Source organism: Pteronotus mesoamericanus, unplaced genomic scaffold (genome assembly GCF_021234165.1).
Source record: "Pteronotus mesoamericanus isolate MK-2021 breed Mesoamerican mustached bat unplaced genomic scaffold, CSHL_Meso_final scaffold_174, whole genome shotgun sequence".
In the NCBI taxonomy this organism is placed as follows: Eukaryota; Metazoa; Chordata; class Mammalia; order Chiroptera; family Mormoopidae; genus Pteronotus; species Pteronotus mesoamericanus.
Window position 1 is genome coordinate 22,517,563 of NW_026555309.1, and position 19,358 is coordinate 22,536,920.

The following is a 19,358-nucleotide window of genomic DNA, read 5'->3' on the forward strand; positions in this document are numbered from 1 at the left end:
TTATACTATATCAAGCATTACATTTGCTATAGCTCCACATTACCAAAGAAACACTATCAGGACTGTGTATTTAAAAGCACCTTCTGACTCAGCGATTTCACTGCTGAGATTATATCCTAAGAATCCTGAAACACCAATTCAAAAGAACCTATGTACCCCATTGTTCATAGCAGCACAATTTACAATAGCCAAGTGCTGGAAGTAACCTAAATGCCCATCGATAAATTCGTGGATCAAAAAACTATGGTACATTTACACAATAGAATACTACACAGCAGAAAGAAGGAACTCCTACTCTTTGCGACAGCATGGATGGAACTGGAGGGCATTTTGCTAAACGAAATAAGCCAGGGGTTGAAAAACAAATACCATATGATCTCACCTGTAAGTCGAACCTAATCAACAAAAACAAACAAGTGAGAAAAATATAACCAGCAACACTGAAAGAAAAAAGAAACCAACAGAATCAAGAGGGAAGGAAGGGGGGCAGGGAAAGGGAAGGGAAGGGAAGGGTCAAGTCAAAGAACATGTATAAAGGACCCATGGACAAAGCCAAAGTGGAAAAGGTTTGAGGGAGGGAGGGAGCGGACGGGGCAGGGGAAAGTGGTGGTGGGAAGGTGGAGACAAATGTATTTGAACAAAAAAAAATATACAAAAAAAAATAAAAGCACCTTTTGAAACAATCCAATTGTTTTTTCATGGAATAACTGGAATAGATTTCATTATTATTCTTTTCTTTCCACAGATTTTATAAGACTCATCTTCTGGAAAAATAATAAGCCATTAATACAGTTTTACTGACCTCTGAAATTAAATATTTTTATTGGTGCATAAAATACATTTAATTAAAACAAAATTTGTTACAGGCTGAAATGTATCACTCCTAAAGTTTTTATGTTAAAGTCCTAACCCCCAGTACCTCAGAAAGTGACTGGATTTGGAGATAGGGTCTTTAAGGAGGTAAGTTAAAATAGGTCGTTAAGTGTGGGCCCTTATCCAATATGCCCGGTGAGGAGGTTAGGACCAGGTACGCGCAGAGGGAAGACCGTGTGAAGGTGCAGGGAGGACCACCATCTACAAGCTAAGTAGAGAAACCTCAGAAAAAACCAACCCTGCCAAAACCTTGATCTTGGACTTGTAGCCTCTGGAATTTTGAGAAAATAAAACTATGTTGTTTAAGTCATATGGTCTATGTTGCTTCGTTATGGCAGCCCTAGCAAACTGATACATGTTTCTAAATATATTTCTGAAATATAGGAGTACAAAAGAAAAAAGATTGAAGAAAATACACAAGATTATAATATGCAACACAGGTTTTACATATTCTAAATGCTGACTTTTTTAAACTGCTAAAATTTTGTTCAAATACAAATTTATTTAATCGTAATCTCAATGCTCAACAAGTGCCTAGTTGTCTAATTTCGAGCAAACAGAAAAATAAGTAGAATCTAATCTTAATAAGTTGAAGCTAATTCAGAATTTAAGTAAATACAGGATCTGTCTAAATTTAATTCCTCAAACTCCATAAAACATTCATAATTCAGCAAACCAGTATTTTGCAAATAACTGATGCATCTTATAAAATGATGTATGGTTAAAAAAATATTCATTTAAAGGGCAAGAAAGTCCATTGGATTTTTATGTAACAGAAAACAAAATGTTCATTGATATGGTTTCAGATTTTGCTTGCAACTAACCTTTAAGAAATCACTTGATGAATTTTGGGATGGTATCAAAGAAGAAAATTCACTATTATCTGAAAAGGCCATTAAAATACTCCTTTCTTTCCTAATTACATATCAGTGTGAAGTTGGGTTCTTTATATATATTAAAAAAAGTTACAAAAAGATAATGCAGAAACAGAGGTGAAAATTCAGCTACCTTCTTTTAAGATAAATTTCAAAACTCTGCAAACTTATATAAATTACATTCTTACTGATGTTTTTGTTTTAAAAAATACATTTTTATAAAATTATGATATTGATCTAAACATGAAATAGTCATTACTGTTATTTGCAAATCAGTTAGTTTTTTTCTTTTTTAAATTATATTTTGATTATACTATTACAGTTGTCCCGATTTTCCCTCCTTTGCTCCCCTCCACTCAGCTCCCCCTACTCCCTCTGCACCCCGCCCCCCACCAATGTTCATGTCCATGTGTCATGTGTATACGTTCTTTGGCTACTCCATTTCCTATACTGTACTTCACATCCCCATGGCTATTCTATAGCTACCTATTTGTATTTCTTAGTCCCCACACCTCTTCACCCATCTCCCCTTCCCTTCTACCACCCTGTCAACCATCTGGTAACTAACTGCTTTTCTCCTGCTGCTTTTAAGAGTATCTCTTTATCTTTAACCTTTGCCTTTTCATTATGCTGTGTCTTGGAGTGCGCCTCTGCATCCACCTTGTTTGGGACCCTCTGTGCTTCCTGGACTTGCATGTATATTTCCTTCATCAAATTAGGGAAGTTTTCTTTCACTATTTTTTTCAAGTAGATTTCCAATTTCTTGCTTCTTCTGTTCTCTTTCGGGCACCCCTATGAGACGAACATTGAACCTACTGCTGTCCCAGAGGATGCTTGTTTTTTTTGGAGTCTTTTTCCTTCTTGTTCTTCTGATTGTTGTTCTTTGCTTCCCTATGTTCCAAATCATTGATTTCATTCTTGACTTCATCCACCCTACTGTTGTTTCCCTGTAAATTGTTCTTTATTTTGATTAGCGTATCCTGTTTCTGACTGGGTCTTTTTTATGCTGCTGAGGTCCTCAGTAAGTTCCTTGAGCATTCTTAGAACCAGCGTTTTGAATTCTTCATCTGGTAGACTGCTTATCTCCATTTCGTTTCGTTCTTTTTCTGGAGTTTGGATCTCTTTTTTCATTTGAGCCATGTTTCTTTGTGTCCTCATTTTGGCAGCCTCCCTGTGTTTCTTTCTATGTAATAGGTAGAGCTTCTGTGACTCCATGTCTTGGTAGTGTGGCCTAATATAGTCAGTGTCCTGGAGGGTCCAGTGTCACAGCCTCTCCTGTCACCCAAGTTGAGTACTCGAGGTGCTCCCTTTGTGTGGGCTGAGTACACCGTCCTCTCATAGTTGAGCTTTGGTTGCTCTTGGCAGATCAACGGGAGGGATTTACCCAGGCCAGTCAGCTGCAAGGATTGACTGTGACCACTGACCACCAACCTCTGCCTTCCGTGGAGGATCAGCTGTGCAGGGGCAGGGTGGTGGTGCTCCGAAGTGGTCTGTAAGCCGTCCACTGGGTGCACTGGCCCTGGGGTTTCCCCGGTAGTACAGGCCCAAGTCAACCCCCACCTGTGTTTTGCCCGGGGCCGCCCTGCCTGAGCTCTCAAGCAATCTGAGATGGCTGCCCCTTGTGCTGGGCTTGGATTCCCAGGCGAAGCCAAGCTGTGAATTCAGTATGGCAGCCGCTGGGGCCCACTGAAGCCAGCTAGTGCTTGTTTGATAGGATTGAGGAGCCAAGACCAGCCATTCTTATGGAAAAGAAGCTTGGGAGGGCCCATGAGTTGGGTGGGGCAGAGCCTCTGGGGATCTCCAAGGTTGGTCAAACAGTGTTAGCCAGTTTGATGGAGTCTCAGATAGGACATCAGCTTGCTGGCTCTTTGGAGGGGGGAGGTTAGAAAAGGGACAATGGCCTCTGCTTGCCTTGTTGCCAGACAGGTTTCTCCCTGTATACCACTGGTGCCTTTTCAGCTGCTACCCCAGTGCTGGAGCTGAGAGGGAGTGAGCCTGAGTAGGTGAGTCTGTGTGTGGGTTCTTTAAGGGGGAATGCTTGGGGCTCCAGAAGTTTCTTCTACTGACTCAATCCCCGATGGTTTTTGCAGCTGGAAGCTGTGGGGGTCTTATCTTCTTGGAGCTGAGAGTTCTTGGCTGGGGTCCTGGTGTGAGCTTGCGACTCCTTGCTCCCAAGATACCTCTCCCAAATTTTTATCCACATGGGTGTAAGACCAGCCCATTCCACATCTGTACCCCTCCTACCAGTCTTGATGAATGTAGTTTCTTTAATTTTGTAGTTGTAAGACTTCCATTTAACTCAATTTTGTGGTTGTCACACTTCCATTGAGCTCAATTTCTGACATTCCTGAGTGATGGCTGTTTATATTTAGTTGTAATTTTGATGTGGTTGTGGGAAGAGAGGAGCTATGTCTGCCTATGCCGCCATCCTGACTGGTAGTTGCAAATAAGTTTTTAAACAATCATTTCAATTTCTAATACAGTGAATACAACTTACATAAACAAAAATTTCTTTGAAGTCCTAGTTAGAGACCAAATTGTGTCTCCCTCCAAATTCATTTGCTGGGGCCCTAAAACCCATGTGACTATATTTGAAAGTTAGGGCCTTTAAGGAGGTAACTCAGGTTAAATGAGGTTGTAAGAATAGGGCCAGCCCTAATCCTTTAGGACAGAGATTCTCAAAAGAGGGGGAAAGACACCAAAGACCTCTTTCTAGGTGTACACAGAGGTCATGTGAGGACTTGGTAAGGTGGCCACCTATAGGTCAGGAAGAGAGGTCTCAGCAGCAACCAACCCTGCCTAGCTCCTTGATCTGGACTTCTATCCTCCAGGACTGTGAAAAAATAAGTGTCTATTATTTAAGCCACTCAATCTATGGTATTTTGATATAGAAGCCCATGCAGACTAATATTTTTAAAAGATTAAAAGCTTAAAATTTTTGAAAAAAATTTTGAAAATCACTGAATTAGACAATAACCATTTGCTTGTATGAATTAAAATGTTGGTAAACAAACTTCTTACTTCACATTTACCACTTGGAAGAGTAATCATAACTCTCATTAGCTATTTGAAATGGAAAGAAAGGGAGAAAATTAAAGTCATCTTTAAAATAGCCTTATTTTTACTTGATGTATATAATTATATACCATCTGAAAGCCTATGAAAATGGTGAAACAAAGTGGGAAAGAATTAACACAGACTACTAAGGCATTTGCTTTGCTTTTCATCATCAGATAACCAAGCTTGATGTTTGGCTAGTGCATTCTAGCTCTTAGAGTATTTGTTCAATCTGTTAATTTTCTGAATATAATGTCAGACATAAATAAAAGAAGAAACTTTCAGTTTTGCTACATATGGAAAAAAATAACTGAATAAATCAGAAGAAATCAGACTGATAAATACAGTAAGTGCAATTTTTTTAACCATAAAACTTATAAAAATATACAGGGAAATAATAAAATAACAGTAAAAAACTATTTCAATATATGCAAAAATAAAAGATTCTGCTCTCCTAGTAACTGCTGTTGATATAGCAAAAATGGTAGCAAAGCTGTAGAAGTAACCAAGAATGATAATTTCAATAGCTAAGGGACTTTAAGTAGTTAGTAAATTATAAATGCTTATTAGATAAGTGGGAAAAAATGTATTTACCTCAACAAGAATCTAAATTTCATGGACACAAATTTGTTTTGGGGTTGCTTTTTAATAGCATGTAAATTGTGCACTCAAGTACGACAGTTTTATGTACAGTAGTAGTGCAATCTAAAAATCATGCAAAATGCTTAATTTCTAAGGCTCTAAAGCTACACTGAAAATTACATTTTAATAAATTTCATTTCATATAACTTTGTATGTAAAGAAAATACTAATTCAACTTGAGTTAACTTCTCTTGGTTCGATGTTTGTATGAAAAGTAATTATGCAATCCTTTTGGAAAAGTATAAATCAATCTATGGGCATGCAAGTGCCAATTTTATCTTATGAGAATTTCTCCATGTTCCAGTTACTTCATTCCTTATTACATGCTGCAAAAAGCAGTAATAATTTTTATAGCCAAATATCACTTTGTAAGATACCAGGTGGCTTTCAATATTTACTATAAGTCATGCATGAAATTTAAACATTACAAAAAATGACTTACCAGTTGACACTCCTGAAATATGCACATTTTCAGAATGTTCTGCAAGAGCACCATTTCCTAAAATTAAACATAATGAATAAACTAATTTCCAAGATAAAATTTATTAAAATTTTTCAGATTCTCCCTTAAAAAATAACTACATAGAGCTACTTGTAATATTTAGAAACTATATTAAAGTCTATAATATTCTTCAAAATAATATGATGAAGCCCAACATTTTAATAGTAGGGAAAACAAAACATGTTGGAAATTACAAAAATGTAATGTAATAATATATAAAGGTCAAATATACAGATCTGAGTAAAACCAGAAAAAATTCCCTATCTAGTTAAGAGTCAAAAGAGAACTCCATACAGCTACTAGAAAAGAGAGAATCATGTACCTTTAAAAATGGCATTCCTCTAAGAACACGCTCAATTCGTCAACAATGTGTCTCCTGCTAGGGTCACACATGTTGGTACATTTAAAAAAATGCCTTGCATTGTCTCTTTCAACCTTTTATCAACGACTCTAATACCATTAGGGAAAAAATTATATCCTATTTTGCTATCCCTTGATTTTCTGTATCTCCTACCATAAAGTTGGGGGACATAAACCATTCAAATAACTTACTGAACTATCACCTAATAAATAAGTGTTTTTAAAAAGACTCCCATTTAAAGGACTAAGGATGCTTACTCCTTCAAATTAATGTGAATAGTGTCCCTTCAGGTATTCTTTTTGTAAATTTTAATTTGATTTTATTATAAATTAATTCTATCTACCTCTGTTCTTTCTTTTCTTGTACGAATTGTTTATCTTTACTTTCAAAGTTTTGTCTTTCTCCAGCCCTTTGGTTGGTTTAGCTTCACAACAGCTCAGAAACCCAGCAGACAGAGAAAGAACTTCTTTGGAGTGGAGTAAGAGAAACCTAGAGGGCTAAAAGCTGAACTGTCTTTGACGGGTATTTCTTAACCATCACGTTATCTCTGTAGAAAGTAGCAATTATGTTAATTAACTTTACTTTTACAACCATCACACTTCTATGATTCCTTGATTAATGTACAGTATAGAATCTAAGAAAGAAGAACCTGTGTTTATCTGGTTCGACACTGCATGCGCAGTTCCTGGAACAGAGCAGGTGCTCAAAGAGCTGATGGATGAATACATGAGGGAGGTCATGATGATTAAATGAAATCATGCCAATTAATAAGCACTTGATACAATGCCTGGCACACAGTCAACACTATGTGTAAAATACTGAAAAATAAAGTGATAAAAAATTTTTAGTTCAACTACAGTTACACCCTTCAAAATGAAAAGAAATTGTTTTTCCCTATACTAAAAAAATGGTGGAAATTGTGACATAGGTATATAAACCATATTCAGTATATCAATAATCTGATATTTATTTAAGTTCTGCATATTAATACCATATAAACCATGATTTTTTTTCCAGCAATGTTAAAGCTACTGACAGAATTCAAACTACTAGGAAGCCTCCACCTATTTCTTTAATGTGCACAACTTGTAAGAATTGATAGCACAAACAAAATGATGTAAGAAACTGATTCAATAAAACAGCAAGATTTGCCAAAAGTCAGCATAAATTGCCTAAATCTTTGCTCCTCAAAAGGAGACCAGTATTACTGGCAACATCAGGAGCTTATTAGAAATGCAGAGTCTCAGAACCCACCTCAGATTATTGAATCAGAACTACATTTTAACAAGATCTTCCCCCACCCCAATCATATGTACCTACATTAACATTTCAGAAGTGCTGGTTTAAACCTTCTACTTCTATATTAGAAACAACTACAATTATAGCTCTGTAATCTGTGTCCCTAAGGTTTCTGATATTCTTAAGGTAGCAAATTAAATTATTCTCAGGAGTCTTAAAATTAGATCTATTTTATACACCCCCCCCCCCCCAATTCTGTAAACAGAATACAGAGGCAGAAGGAAAACAGTTGCATCAAGTACTATTTAAGACTGTGGATTCTGGACTAGATTGCAACTATGCTAATACCGGCTCCACTACTTATTTGATGAGTACTATAGGGCAAGTTACCCAACGTCTTTGTCTTTATTTCACCTTTAAAATGGAGAATTTTACTAAGCCCTATCTTACAGGGCTTAGTGGAATTCTTTATAATAAAAGAACAGAATTAATCTAAATTGCCATCAGCATGCAAATGAATAAGCTAATATAGCCTTATAAAATATTCAACACATTAATTTTGTATGTACTAACTTGGAAAGATATGCATGTTAAGTTTATGTTTCAGAATGAATTAGAATATAATCTAATTTTAACTTTAAAATGAATGTATATAGTTAATACACATGTTTACATAAGCATATATGTATATACAAGAGTTTCAAGGTATATACAAATTGTGGAAGAAAACCTTTGAAGCTGGGAATAAAAAGACCTCTTGCATACTTTAGCATTGATAGAGTATGTTACAATAGGCAGAAATTTCTATAAACATTTTTATTCATATAACCCCCCAAAAAAGAATAGGTGAAGAAAATACAGTTCAATTCCCACTGATCTAAATAAATGGGAAGTTTGATATTGTATAAAATATTATAAAATATTTTAATTTCATAAAAGCATTATTAATGATTTTTAAAACTGATAAACAATACTTTAAAACATAAAACATGATATTGCTAATTTCCCACACATTTACTTTAACTCAGAAACAATACTATTTAGAAATTTAAAAAGTCAATAATAATTTGTTAACATCAAATAACCATTCCCTTTTTGGGTTATGTTAAATATTTCCTTTTCTGATTATCACTTGAAGTGACTACTGAATTTAGGTATAATGCCATTCTAAAAAGATGTCACTTACATAACAATTATTCCCATGTTATAAGCAGATAGCCCCCCTCAACTTGCTTCCTTGATACAAAACTAATGACATTCTCCCTAAAGTCCTTTCTCCAACCCCCCAGAGATGAAAACCCCATACATATAAAGGTGTACACACCCCAACACCTCCTTACTACAAGTACAGTGCTGCCATGTTAGATATTCTCAGAGATGTTATCCTGGAAAAATACAGTCTGATAAATCATTACTTCTATAACTATACATTATCAGCTGACTAGTGAATGAACTGATTAATTAGAATGCCTAAAACACAGTTTTCAAGTAAGAAAAAGTTTTATTATCACCTAAGTCAAGAAATAATTTTTATGACAATTTTTTTCAGTCCTACTAATCAATTAACAAAGGTGACCACTTTTCCACATTTTTCTTGCCAAGATGAAACATGGTTTTCTAGTTTTTGACTGCAATTCAAGAGACAGAAGCTTCCAAAAGAGATACCATTTTAGGAAAAGTGGCCAAACGGCATTGAGTTTGAGCTCTGGAACCAGGCTCCCTGGAATTAAATCCCAGCTCTACTATTTATTAGCCATGAACCTTAATTAAACTACATCTCCTAACATTTGGTTTACTCACCTGAGTAATTAGAATGTCATCAATAAGAGAATATGTAAACTTATGGTCTCTGTATCCCTGTTGCTTTGTATCTTTCTGTTTATTTTTTTTTTAATTTGAGAACTTAATAGATATGTGCCAGCCAAATCCTAAGTGCCTTACAAACTTTCCTTCAGCTCATCTTTAAAACAGTTCATTTTACAGCCAAGAAAACTAAAGCTTCTAGCAACTTAGTAACTTTTTCAAAGAGCTAGTAATTGGATGATTTGAAAATTCATATCCCCAATCATTGAGAAGTTTGTGTTCCTTACTTTAAAAAAAGAATTCAGGATCTATACCAATTTCCATGGCATTTAGAAGTTTGTGTTCCTTAGCTTCTTAAAAAGAATTCAGACATGAATGTATTTTTTGCTTATTAAAAAAATGTACTTAACTTTCAGAGTTAAAACCTATAGTCACAGTTATTCCTATCTGTATCAAGGAACATCACTGGTTTAAAAATTAATGAGTGGCAGCTGCAAGTAACATATGCTCAGCATCCTACAATCTCATTTCCACTGTGCAGTGAGAATAGTAATCAAACATAAATACATATATACACATATGTGAGGTCTGTCCAGAAAAAGTCCAGTCATTGTTAATAAAAAAGAAGAGTTTGGGCAACATCAATGTAACCTAGCAACCAAGGAGAGTGGACTGGAATGCACATGCATGAACAATGACTAATTCACTATACCAGTCAGTGGAGGTGATAGACACTGTTAAGTGAGCATGTGTACTGTGTGGCTGCCATATTCAAGATGACTGGGCAAATATCAAAGACAGAGAGAATCTTAAAGGCAGTAAGGGAGAAACAGGAAGTAATATCCAAGGGAGCTCTGATACAGCCAGCAGCTGACTTCTCAAAAGAAACACTACCAGCCAGAAGGAATGGCAAGAAATATTCCAAGTAATGAAAAACAAAGGCCTGCAACCAAGACTGTTCTATCCAGCAAGGCTCTCAATTAAAATGGAAGGCGAAATAAGGAGTTTCCCAGACAAATGAAGGCTAAAAGAATACGTCTCCACCAAACTAGCACTGCAAGATATGCTAAAGGGACTGCTTTAAGATGAAGAAAAAGAGTGAGAGAAGAACACAGGAACAAAGGGAAACAAATGAATAGGTGCCTATCAATAATAACTTTAAATGTAAATGGATTAAATGCTCCAAGCAAAAGACACAGGGGAGCTGAATGGATAAGAAAACTTGACCTGCACATATGCTGCCTACAAGTGACCCCCTTAGAACAAAGGACATATACAGACTGAAAGTAAAAGTATGGAAAAAAATATTCCAAGCAAATGGACAGGAAAAAAAAGCTAGGGTAGCAATGCTTATATCAGACAAAATAGATTTCAAAACAAAGTCCATAAAAAGAGACATAAAAGGACACTTCATAATACTCAAAGGAAGAATTCATCAAGAAGACATAAGCATTGTAAACATACATGCACCTAACGTAGGAGCACCCAAAAATATAAAAAAAATCTTGAAGGACTTCAAGAAAGATATAGACAGTAACACACTAATAGTAGGGGATTTTAATACCCTACTGTCAACAATGGTTAGATCTTCCAAACAAAATATCAACGAGGATACTGTGGAACTGAACAATGCATTAGATCAAATGCGCTCAACTAATACATATACATAGAACCTTTCATCCTAAAGAAGCAAAACACGCATTCTTTTCAAATGCACTTGGAACATTTTCAAAGATAGACCACATGACAGGACACAAAACAAGTCTCAGCAAATTCAAGAAAACTGAAATTATAGCAAGCATTTTCTCACACCAAAAGGACTTGAAACTAGAAACCAACCTCAAGGGAAAAACTCAAAAACATTCAAACTCATGGAGACCGAATAGCATGCTATTAAACAATGAATGAGTCAATAATGAGATCAAAGGAAAAAATCAAGACGTTTCTGGAAACAAATGAAAATGAACACATAACAGTACAAAACCTATGGGACACAGCAAAGCCAATCCTGAGAGGGAAGTTCATAGCAATACCGGCCTACCTAAAAAAGATAGGAACATTTCAAATAAACAGCCTAACCCTACATCTTCAAGAACTGGAAAAACAACAACAAGCAAAGCCCAAGCGAGTAGAAGGAAGGAAATAATCAAGATCAGAGCAGAACTGAATGACACAGAGACTAAAAGAACAATTCAAAGGATCAACAAATCCAGGAGCTGGTTCTCTGAAAAGATAAACAAAATCAACAAGCCTTTAAGCAGACTCATCAAGAAAAACAGGGAGAGGGCCCAAATAAATAATATCAGAAATGAAAGAGGGGAGATAACAACTGATACCACAGAAATACAAAGGATTGTAAGAAATTACAATGAATAATTATATGCCAAGAAATTTGAAAACCTCGATGAAATGGACAAATTTCTAGAAAAATACAACCCTCCAACACTGAATGAAGAAGTAGAAAGCCTGAAGAGACTGATAACAGCTGGTAACACTGAAGCAGTAATAAAAAAAACTCCAGACACACAAAGGCCCTGGACCGGATGGTTTCACAGGAGAATTTTACAAAACATTTAAGGAAGAGCTAACCCCTGTGCCCAGACTATTAAAAAAAAATCCCAAGAAGAGGGAAGACTCCCAAACTCTTTTTATGAGGCCAGCATCACCCTAATCACAAAACCAGATTAATCGCAAGACCCTACAAAGAAAGAAAACTACAGGCCAATATCGCTGATGAACAGACACTGAAATTCTCAACAAAATATTGCCAAAGCACATCCAGCAATACATTAAAAAGATCATCCACCATGATCAAGCGGGATTCATCCCAGGGGTGCAAAGATTGTTCAATATTTATAAGTCAGTAAACATAATACATCACATAAACAAAAGACAAAAATCACATGATCATATCAACAGATGTGGAAAAAGCATTTAATAAGGTACGGCATCCATTTATGATAAAAACCCTCAGTAAAGTGGGAGTAAAGGGGGCATACCTCAACATAATAAAGGCCATACATGAAAAACCTACAACCAACATCAATACTCAACGGGCAAAAACTGAAAGCTTTCCCACTAAGACCGGGAAGAAGACAAAGATGTCCACTTTCACCACTTCTATTCAACAGTTTTTGAAGTCCTAGTCACAGCAATCAGACAAGAAAAAAAAAAAAGGCATTCAAATTGGAAAGGAGGGAGTAAAACTGTCATTGTTTGCAGATGACATGATAGTGTACATAGAAAACCCTATGGACTCTACCAAAACACTCGACCTAATAAGTGAATTTGGTAAAACAGCAGGATACAAAGTCAATATTCAGAAATTGATGGCATTTTTTTACAACAATGAATATCAGAATCAGAAATCAGGGAAAAAAAATCCCATTTGCTATAGCAACAAGAAAAATAAAGTACGTAGGAATAAACTTAACCAAGGAGGTAAAAGACCTGTACTCAGAAAACTACACAACAGTGAAAAAGAACTTAAGGAAGACACAAATAAATGGAAGCATATACTGTGTTCATGGATTGGAAGGGTTAACATCATCAAAATGCCCATATTACCCAAAGCAATTTACAGATTTAACACGATCCCTATTAAAAATCAATGACGTATTTCACAGATATAGAACAAATATTTCAAAAATTTATATGGAACCATAAAAGACCTTGATTAAGCTGCAGCAATTTTGAGAAAGAAGAACAAAGTAGGAGGGATCGCAATACCTCATATCAAACTATATTACAAGGCCACTGTAATCAAAACAGTCTGGTACTGGCATAAGAACAGAGAGCCCAGAAATAAACCCTTGTCTCTATGGCCAATTAATATTCAACAAAGGGGGCAAAAGCATAAAATGGAGTGAAAATAGCTGTTCAACAAATGGTGTTGGGAGATCTGGACAGCTACATGCAAAACAATGAAATACGACCACCAACTTACACCATACACAAAAATAAACTCAAGATGGATAAGGGACTTAAACCTAAGTTGTGACACCGTTCAAGTCCTAGAGAAGAACACAGGCAGGAAACTGTCAGATACTCCACAGAGCAATATTTTCACTGATATGTCCCCTATAGCAAGGGGACATAAAGGAAAGAATAAACAAATGGGCCTTCCTCAAAATAAGAAGCTTCTGCATGGTTAAAGAAACCATCAGCAAGATGAAAACGGAACCAACCATAAGGGAAAATATATTTGGCAATGATACCTCAGACAAGGCTTTGATCTCCAAAATATATAAATAACTCACACAACTCCACTCCAGGAAGACAAACAATTCAATTAAAAAATGGGCAAAGGACCTGAACAGACACCTCTCCAAGGAGGACATACACAGGGCCCAGAGACCCATGAAAGGATGCTCAGCATCACTAGCCATCAGAGAAATGCAAATTAAAACCACAATGAGATACCACTTCACATCAGTCAAATGGCCATCATAAACAAATCAACAAACAAGTGCTGGAGAGGCAGCGGAGAAAAGAGAACCCTAGTACACTGTTGGTGGGAATGCAGACTGGTGCAGCCAGTGTAGGAAACAGTTTAGAATTTCCTCAAAAAATGAAAAATGGAGCTGCCTTTTGACCCAGTGATTCCATTGTTGGGCCTATACCCTAAGAATCCCGAAACACCAATTCAAAAGAACCTATGCACCCCCATGTTCATGGCAGCACAATTTATAACAGCCAAGTGCTGGAAGCAACCAAAGTGCCCATTAATAAATGAGTGGATCAAAAAACTATGGTACATTTACACAATGGAATACTACACAGCAGAAAGGAAGGAAGGAAGGGAAGGAAGGAAGGAAGGAAGGAAGGAAGGAAGGAAGGAAAGAAGGAAGGAAGGAAGGAAGGGAAGAAGGAAGGAAAGCGAGCTGCTACCCTTCTCAACAGCATGGATGGAACTGGAGAGCACTATGCTAAGTGAAATAAGCCAGGGGGTGAAAGACAGATACCGTATGATATCATCTATAAGGGGAACTTAATCAACAAAACAATCAAGCAAGAAAAATATAACCAGCAACATTGAAAGAAAAAACAAACCAACAATAATCAGAGGGGACGAGGCAGGAGGGCATTGGGGAAAAGAAGGGGAAGGGTCAAGTCAAGGAAGGACCACGTATAAAGGACCCACGGACAAAGCCAAAGGGGGGGAAGGACTGAGGGTGGGAAGTGGGGGTGAGTGGGGCAGAGGAAAGAGGTGGCGGGAAAATGGAAACAAGTGTCCTCGAACAATTAAAAAAAATTAAAAATAATAATAATAAAAAAACCAAAATGACTGAGCAAGTAGAACCAACAAATCTGCACCAAATTTTGCTTTAAGCATACACATTGCTCTGCGGAAACTATCTGGATGATTCAGAAGGCATTCGGGGCGATGCAATGAGTGCAGTGCAAATAAAAGTGTGGCACAAGTGCTCCAAAGATGGTTGAGAATCTGCTGAAAGTGATCCACATTCTGGAAGGCCTACAACAAGCAGAACACCTGAGAATACTGAACATATATGGGCTGCGATCAAAAAGATCAGCAACTGACAGTGAGAGAACTAGAAGCTGACCTGGGGATTCCAAATACCATTGTGTCTGAGATTTTGACGCAGGATCTTGGCATGAAATGTGTCGTAGCAAAATTCATTCCATGGCTTCTGCTACCAGAGCAGAAGGAACATCATCATGCTGTAGTTGCTAATGACTTGATTCAAAATGCTACCAATGAACCAGATGTCAAGAAGATCATAACTGGAAATGAACAGAGGGTCTATGGTTATGATCCAGAAACAAAAGCTTAGTTGTCTCAATGGAAGTCGTCTGGTTCTCCACACCTGAAGAAGGCACAGCAAAGTTGCAGCAATATCAAGACCATGTTAACTGTTTTGATTGGGAAGGTGTTGTCCATCATAAGTATGCCCTTCCAGGCCAAACAATTATAAGGAGTACTACCTCAATGTTCTTCATCGGTTGAGAGATGAAATACAATGAAAATGGCTGCAGTTATGGGCAACTGGTGATTGGCAGCTTCATCACAACAACTTGCCCGCTCATGTACCATGTCTCATGCAAATGTTTTTGGTGAAACATCAAATCACCCAGGTAACTCAGATCCCATACAGCCCAGATTTGGTGCCCTGCAACTTCTGGCTTTTCCTTAAACTGAAATCACCTTTGAATGGGCAGACATTTCAGACCATCAATGAGATTCAGGAAAATATGACAGCTGATGGCGATTCCAAAAAAGGATTTTACAGAGTGTTTTGAATCTCAGAAGAGATGCTGGGAGAACTGTGCGAGGTCCCAAGGTGCCTACTCTGAAGGGGACTGAGGCATCATTGTCCTGTGCACAATGTTTCTTGTATCTTCTTCAATAAATGCCTCTATTTGTCATAGTACATGGCTGGATACTTTCTGGACAGACCTCATATACACCCCTAAAGCAAACATCACTTCTATGTTATTATATGTAAGGAAAAAGTCCAAAATCCTAATAGGACTTACTAAAGTCTCCATAGTCTGGTTCTTCCTAACTACTTCAAAAGCTTCATCTTTTGTGATCCACTTTTCCACTCTTTTCTCCAGAAATATTGGATTTTTTTCAGAAAAGTGTCAGCTGACTTTCTTGATTTGGACTTTAATATTTCTTTAGGGAATTATCTCCTGATTCCCCCACACTAGGTTAAGCCATCCTGTTATAGGCTCCTATAGCATATAATACGGTCACTTTCTGAAAATTTATTATACTTGTGTTATCTGTGTAATGTCTATTTCCCACCAGACCTTAATCTTGGAGATGGAGAATGTGATGTAGTGATGGACATAACTGTGTTTGTTTTGTCTTGCAATCCAGTGACTGGCACAGAACGTAACACATGATAGAGGAAATACTCTGTCCATATATGCTCAAATAAATGAATGGATGGTAGGCTGATAGGTAAGTAAGTGGTACAGACTCTGCCCCTGAAGAATAGACAATCTATTAAGGAAATAATAAAGATACATAAAACAGAAGGAAACAATACAAAAATATAAAATAAAATCAGCAAGTTTCTTACTCAAGTGGGAAGTCCTAGAGGCTTTTCTATTAAAAATGAGAATGGATAAATAGAAGTTCCCACTATAGTTATTAAAATCAGCCAATGCAATTAGACAAGAAAAACAATTATAGGCATAAGAATTGCAAAAGCAGAGAAAGAAGTAAATCTGTCTATAGATGATATGACTGTATATCTATTTGGAAAACCCAAGACACCAGAAAAACAATATAAAATAAATATACAAAAACCAAAAGCTTCTGTAATACAAACTATAGCCTGTAAGAAGATATACAGCAGAAAACCATATTTTTAGTAACAAAAAACTTTTTTTTGAAAACTCAAGACAGAAAACTTTTACCCTGGGTCATGACAGAATTATTGATAATGGATCATCAATTCCGCTAGGAACAACTAAAAAAGTTGGAATAACATGTGAAAAAAAATTCAGACACTAAACAACACGGTGTGTAAAACTTAGATCTTTAAGAAAAGGGAAAGAAATTAAGATGTGCCCATTATTTCACTGGCTTTATACCTGGAGACTTTCTGGACCCTGGAACATCAAGGGAGAACTTAAGTTCTTGACAAGCTGAGGAGACAGAGATTGGAGTTGAGAGAGGCTGAGTCAGCTGACATATTCAGAATATCAGGAAAGGGGGAAACTTGTAAAAAACAAAAAGGACTCCAAAAATCTGCACCAGGGTCCTAGTCTCAGCCTGAGTGATGAGCTGCTCATGTATAAAGTGAGACTTCACAATGATTGGCAAAGAACAACTACTGGAAGCTGGAAGCTTAAAAACTTCCATCCCAGAGGTGCGAGATGCTGAAGTTCTCACTAGCAAGAACAGAAAGAATCCAAAGTGGACCTACAATAGCCATTTTGATAATTCTTTTCTTTTTCTCTCGCTCCCTTTGTTTGTGTTTGATGATTTTCTGTAGTGCTATGATTGACTTATCTTTTAGGTATCTACTACAGGTTTTTACTATAGGTTTTTGCTTTGTGGTTATCATGAGGCTTACATAAAACATTTATAACAATCTCTTTTAAGCTGATAATTTTGAATGGATACTAAGTCTTATACTTTTACTCTTCTTCATTTTGTTTATGTCACAACATATATTTTCCTTGTGTATTCATAACAAATATAGTTTTAATACTAAATTATTATAGTTAAATAGTTATCTCATAAAATAGTTATTTTAAATACTAAAGTGTCATTTAACTTTATATTAGATTTATAAATGATTTAGCCATAACCATCACCACCTTATTCTGAATTTATTCGTTTACCTTTACCAGTGAGATTTATACTTTCATATGTTTTTCTGTTATTAATAATTAGAGCCCTTTCTTTTTTAGCTTGAAAAGGTTCTTTTAAGGATGATTTAGTGGTGATGACCTCCTTCATCTTTTGCTTGTCTGAAAAACTTTCTCTCTCCTTCAGTTTTGAAGGACAACTTTGCTAGGTAGACTATTCTTGGTTGGCATCTTTTTATTTCCACATTCGTTTTTCTTTCAGCACTTTGAGTATATCACACTGCTGCCTTTTGGCCTATGAATTTTCTGCTGAAGTATCTCCTAAATGACTTTTGCAGGTTCCCTTGCATAAGACAAGTGATTTTTTTCTTGCTGCTTTTAAGATTCTCTTCTTGTCTTTAACTTTTTTTAAAAAAAGATTTTATTTTTAGAGAGGGGGAGGGAAAGTGAAGGAGAGAACATTAACGTGTGGTTGCCACTCACGCGACCCCTACAGGGGACCTGGTCTGCAATGTAGCCATGTGCCCTTACTGGGAATCAAACCAGCGACCCTTTGATTCACAGGCCAGCGCTCCATCCACTGAGCCACAGCAGACACTGGGCCTGTCTTTAATTTTTAACAATTTAATTATAATGTATATACTAGTCTGCTTGATTTTGTCCCATAAGTCTCTTAATACATCTTTTCTCTTCATTTAGATTGTGTGTGTGTGTGAGAGAGAGAGAGATATTTAAAAATGCAAAATGTTGACCAAGATGTTTAAGAGAACCTCCTAGAGGCAATCATCAAACTACAAGGTACTGTTGCCAGAGTGCCTGTTGTACATATTCAGTGAAGGCAAGTGATAGTACCAAAGCCACAGCTGACCAAGATTCAAAGTGAGGGGAATTTTTTAAATGCTAATTAAAAAAATATATTTTATGGTTCTTCGCAGTTTTCAAAACATTTTTATGATTTTGTCACATATGATACTCACAATAAGCCTCAAATCCCACACATGTGATTTCTACCTTAGAGATGATGAAACTGTGGCCTGGAAGTTTTTCTTTTTGTTATCTCTCACCAGTTAATTTATTGACCAATCAACACATTAACTTTTTTCCCCTTGAACCTGTTTAATTGTCTCTTGTCATTGTTCTGGTGAAACTTTTGCATTGCATTTCAGGATGACTAAACTGCTTCCCAACCTACAACTGCGTTCCTTTCCAGTATCCTCTCTTCATCCAGATATTCCCCACTCTACTGCCTTACTTAATATATTTTATCGATTATGCTATTACAGTTGTCCCAATTTTTTCGCCTTTGCCCTCTCTCCACCCAGTACTCCCTTTGGCAATCCTCTCCACCTTTGCTCATGGGCATGAGTCATGCATAAAAGTTCTGCGGCTACTCCATTTCCTACACTGTTCTTAACATCCCCATATCCATTCTGTACCTACCAATTTGTACTTCTTAATCCCTGCATCTTTTCCTCCATTCTCTCCCTTCCCCCTCATTTGTATCCAGTGAATTCCTTGAGCCTCCTAATAACCAGTGTCTTGAACTCTTGCATCTGATAGATTGCTTATCTCCATTTTTAGTTCTTTTTCTGGAGTTTTGTTCTGTTCTTTCATTTGGGCTGTATTTCTTTGCCTCCTCATTTTGGCAGCCTTCCTATGTTTGTTTCTGTGTATCAGGTAGAGTTGCTTTGATTCTGTCCTGGTAGTGTGG

The 19,358-nt window shown here is 36.7% G+C and overlaps 1 protein-coding gene across 2 annotated transcripts in view; it reads right to left on the bottom strand.

Annotated features, from left to right (window-relative positions):
* LRP12 (LDL receptor related protein 12) overlaps positions 1–19,358 on the bottom strand; it is a 70,836-nt gene that overhangs the window by 27,893 nt on the left and 23,585 nt on the right. Inside the window, exon 2 of one of the 2 annotated variants that reach the window (XM_054590380.1) lies at positions 5,890–5,946. The exons of the other annotated variant lie outside the window; for it this stretch is intronic. Coding sequence (XP_054446355.1) covers positions 5,890–5,946 — 57 coding nt within the window. The remainder of the gene's footprint in view (positions 1–5,889; positions 5,947–19,358) is intronic. 2 annotated transcript variants of the gene reach the window in all.